Source organism: Daktulosphaira vitifoliae, unplaced genomic scaffold, assembly GCF_025091365.1.
Source record: "Daktulosphaira vitifoliae isolate Bord-2020 unplaced genomic scaffold, ASM2509136v1 Scaffold_2, whole genome shotgun sequence".
NCBI classification, from domain to species: domain Eukaryota; kingdom Metazoa; phylum Arthropoda; class Insecta; order Hemiptera; family Phylloxeridae; genus Daktulosphaira; species Daktulosphaira vitifoliae.
In genome coordinates this window covers 29628445-29633052 of record NW_026099573.1, presented here as the reverse complement: position 1 = coordinate 29633052, position 4608 = coordinate 29628445, and the positions used below count along the sequence as shown (strand labels likewise).

Below are 4608 nucleotides of genomic sequence, written 5' to 3'. Positions count from 1 at the left end.
GCTAAAATAATTATAATTTTTTTATAAGTTAATAATAAATTTATATATAATGAGTCTATTTTAGTCCAAATATAAGTTGTATATTTAATTGTAGGAATTTACTGTGAATTTTATTAACTTAAATTAAAATTTATTGTGTATACATTTGGAAAGTAAAAACTCAATTTTTTATTGAGATTATATTAAAAATGTGACAAAGCTTTTATTTTATAACATAAAATATTATGATACTGAAGATTATTATACTATATTAAAATACACGGCTAAGCATAAACGAGTTTATAAGCTAAATTTTTTAACTTGACGTAGTTATTTTTGAATTTATGTTAACTTGATTTTAACTTAATTTATATTTCGTTCATTTAATGACTAATTTGCCCACAAAACCTCTTCAAAATAAAATTCTAAATACTTTAAAATATTATTTTTATACAAATTAGTTCAAAAATATTTGTCTTATTTAACGAATAATATGTAACATCTATTACACGGTTTCTTATTGCTTAATGTCAATTTTATTGATAAGAAACTTCTGCGAAATCGCAAGTCTCGGACAGTGACTAGCTGAACCTTGTCATACGGGTATTCTTGTAAATAAATTCTATTAATAGCTATCTGTCGCATTATCGTTTACAGGAAACGTTCAATACATAACCGGTCTACTATTATATATTATAATGTTTTTGATAACCATTCTNGGTCTACTATTATATATTTTAATGTTTTTGATAACCATTTTCTTTGCATAGTCTCTATTAGGGTGTCCCTTGTTTTTAAAATTTTAGTTATTCTTCAGGTTCACATCCCAAATTTGTGTGTATACATATAAAAAGTTGCTACAAAAAATACCAGGTCTATCAGAAAAGTTTAACCCGTACTGATTTAGGGTTGATGATCGGCCAAAAGACGTATTTTTTAGTTTTTAACAATTGACCCTTAAATTAACGCTGTTACAACAAAAATTATAGAAACCAAATTGTAGATCTAATTATTTTGTATAAATTAAGTTCTAATCGTTTTTCTTCTAAATCCATTTAGTTCACCAAAAAAATATTAAAAAATGTAATATTTGGTAAAATGATCAAAATTGGTATATTTACCAATATTCCATCGTATCAAACAAATCATATATGCGTATCACATATCTATTCCTTGAATAGAAATAAAAAACTAAATTTTAATGAATATTTTGATGTTACAAAAAAAAAAATGAAAAACACCAAATTTAGTTCTGTAAAGAGATTTATTTCAAGTTTATACATGATACTCTACATGTTCCCTTTAAAAAATCAGAAAAATGTAAATAAATAACTTATTTTGTTTTTAATTGAAAAAAATATTAACATATTGTTTTACACCAAAACATAATAAAATTATTTTTTTACAATTTTTATCATAAAATGATAAAAATTCTTAGTTTTGAAATTTTTGGAAATTTTGTTCTAAAACCAGTTCAGGAAATTTTATAAGCTTTTATTTAGTGTATAAATATTACTGGACTCGTCTAGGAACTTTGTTAAAAGTAAAAAAACCGAACGGCAGTCGGAAAATATGTATTGATTACGACCTTATATATGTTACAGCAATTACTGTTATACGAGTTACTTGGACACTCAAGTACCCTTTGAGATCTATGCCATTCGATAGAAAATGTTATAAGCTTTTCATTGATATATAATTATTAAGTGAACACGTCTCGGAACTTTTTCAAAACTACAAAAAACCACCGCCAGTTTGAGAATACATATTGTTTACTATCGCAAATTTACACTAGCAATTTCTCTATTATGGGTTATTTGGACACTCGAGTACCCCTTGAGTTCTATATGGTTCGATAGGAAATTTTATAAGTTTTTCATTGATATATAATTATTAAGTGAACACGCCTCGGAACTTTTTCAATAGTACAAAAAACCACCTCTAAATTGAGAATACATACTGTTTACTATCGCAAATTTACACTAGCAATTTCTCTATTATGGGTTATTTGGACACTCGAGTACTCCTTGAGATCTATGTAATGCGACAGGAAATTTTATAAGCTTTTCATTGATATCTAATTATTAAATGAACACGCCTCGGATCTTTTTCAAAAGTACAAAAAACCGATCGCTGTTTTCAGAATAAAAGCGAATACACGGCTTTATTGTTAACTTTCGGATGTATTTCAGCAATTTCTCTCATACGGGTTACATGGACATTCGAATACCAGTTTTGATTAATGTTTTTGGATAGGAAATTTTATAAGCTTTAATTGGTGTATAATTATTTCCTAGAGTCTTCTCGGAACTTTTTGTTAAAATTAGAATATAATATAAAATTCATTTAACAGTTTGCGCCCTCTAGCGGTATATATTCTAACTATGTCTGATTAGAAATTGCTAGAAAGGAATTGCTAACTTCACACACATTAGATTTTGTGGTGGTTTAAATAAATATTGTTATCATAATATTTGTTTTAAAACCGTTGATATCAGCTGTTTGTAACATTAATGTCAATTTTATCTAACACTACTAAAACCTTGATTAATGTGTTGGACATATATGCTAAGAACTATGAAAGAAGTTTAAAACATTAAAGCGGGTTATTTAAAATGATTTACTACACTAGTGTACTTTATGTATAACTACTACTACCCATTTACTATTCAATTATGTATTATTGTTAAATAATAATTTATTTTACAGGATATATATTTTATGCGAAGTTTTAAAAATAGCACTCCTAGGGGTAAATTATACACAAAATTTTACAATAATATGCGATCGCTGAAGACAAGCGGATTAATCGAAAAAAATAATAAAAATATTAATCTGAATAATTTTTCAACAGATAACTTTATTATAGGTAAAATATTTATTGTTAAATTTAACCGTTGGTGCAACTATAATTAAATTATTTTTAATTCACCTTAAAAAATAAAAAAATAATTTTATTATAAATTTATTTGCCTTAAAAAATTTACAGAGCAATTTAAAAAAATTTAGTAGGTAAAGACTCTATATTCTCACTTAGTTGCATCAGTGAATTTAATTGAAATATTTTTTTAATTAATAATCATTAATTTATTTAGAACCAGAAGAAGAGGACATCAGAGATATTATCGACATAATAAAATATGATCATTTAAATATTCCATTTACGAAGTTACAAGAGTATTGGGGTGCTACTGTCAATTTTAGACTTAAAAAGATTAGAGAGGCTAAAGAAACAAACGAAATAATAAATGAATGGGCTAGTTATAGATTACCCCTTGGATATAAACTCGTATGTAAAATGTATTGCTTATACATAAAATAATTAAATTTAAGGATTACATTTTTGTAGGTGGATATTGACTTTAAACAACTTATCAAATATAATAGTATGATGGTCGATTCATTTGATGATTCTTACCAAGATATTATGAATATTATAGAAAAACACAATAAAGACCGAGATAGCAAAATACTTGTAGAACAGCTTTCTCAAAGATCAGACATTTGTCAAAGTAATAATACTTTATTATAAATATAAATCAAAATATTTTAGCAGTTTAATAAAAGGATATTTTAGCATTAAATTAATTATTTTCTTGGTCAGGTGGAAAAAATACAGCATTCTTCTATCTATTAAGCTCGCTTTTCGTGCCAACGTCGAGAAAAGTGACGAGAGATGAAAATGGAAAAAAAAATATCATTAAATATTCTATAAAGGACTCTCAAAATTCATTCATTAGTTTCCACGAGACAGTTGACCAAGCTGAAGCTTATATCGCATTACTACAAAGTAGAAATCAGCCAATACAACCATTCATTTTAATTATTGGCACGATTTTAAAACCACGAGATATATTATTATATTTTGATGCCATCAAGTATAAAATTTTTTCAATAATAAGAGCAGTGGATGTCTGCTTTAAGATATTCCATGTTTTTAATTTAGAATACCCACTTCCATCATGCGCTGTCTGGACATTTATTCAACAATATTACTACAAATTATTTTTAAAGAACGACTACTCCCATCAAACAGTAAAACAAGTGCTACATGATCTCAACAAAATAGTAAAATAATATTATTATATTAATATTATATTGAAAAATCCTTTTATTTTTTCACTTTATATTTTTCTTCTTTTCATTTGTATTAATTATTTGTAAATTATTAATTTTTATTTGATTATTTAAAATTAATTTTACATCCAATGTATAAAGTTTATACTATAAACAGATTGTAAGCTTTCTTAAAATTCATTAAAAATAAAAGGTGATAAATACGCCGTTTCAGTTTATATTCCATATGTCTATTTAAATACACATGTGTAAAGGTTTTATTTATAATTTACTATTGAAAAATTAAAAGTTGTTCATTAAATTATTTTTAATATTATAAATACTACACAATATATATATTAAATAACGTGTTTATTTAAGTAAATTATTACCATAATTAAGATTAAATTTATAATTTAATATGGGATTTTATTTGTACACTGGTATGTTAATTTAATAAAAATTCATTATCATATTGAAAAAAATTTACTTAATTCTTTAAAAATTATTTCATCACCATGAAAAATTATTTATCAAAGTGATTTAGATATACAATAATAATTCGTCATAAGT

General features: G+C 24.7%; 1 protein-coding gene across 3 annotated transcripts; it reads left to right on the top strand.

The window, feature by feature from the left end:
- Nucleotides 1–2485: 2485 nt before the first annotated feature.
- Nucleotides 2486–4466, top strand: LOC126897269 (uncharacterized). 3 transcript variants are annotated; one of them, XM_050670765.1, is made up of 6 exons: nucleotides 2486–2621; nucleotides 2689–2848; nucleotides 3075–3268; nucleotides 3329–3491; nucleotides 3584–3857; nucleotides 3926–4466. In XM_050670765.1, the coding sequence occupies exons 1-6, from the start codon at nucleotides 2595–2597 to the stop codon at nucleotides 4032–4034; spliced, it is 927 nt and encodes a 308-aa protein (XP_050526722.1). In that variant the 5' UTR covers nucleotides 2486–2594; the 3' UTR covers nucleotides 4035–4466. The 3 variants fall into 3 exon arrangements, with proteins under 3 accessions (XP_050526722.1, XP_050526720.1, XP_050526721.1); XM_050670763.1 differs by having other exon boundaries at nucleotides 2490–2621; nucleotides 3584–4458; XM_050670764.1 differs by having other exon boundaries at nucleotides 2493–2848; nucleotides 3584–4457.
- The last annotated feature ends 142 nt before the right edge of the window (nucleotides 4467–4608 follow it).

Coding starts and splice junctions, on each gene's coding strand:
- LOC126897269 (XM_050670763.1), top strand. CDS start 2,595: ATGATTTACTACACTAGTGTACTTTAT. Junction 2,849..3,074: donor AACAGATAACTTTATTATAG/GTAAAATATTTA, acceptor TAATTTATTTAG/AACCAGAAGAAGAGGACATC. Junction 3,492..3,583: donor AAGATCAGACATTTGTCAAA/GTAATAATACTT, acceptor TTTCTTGGTCAG/GTGGAAAAAATACAGCATTC.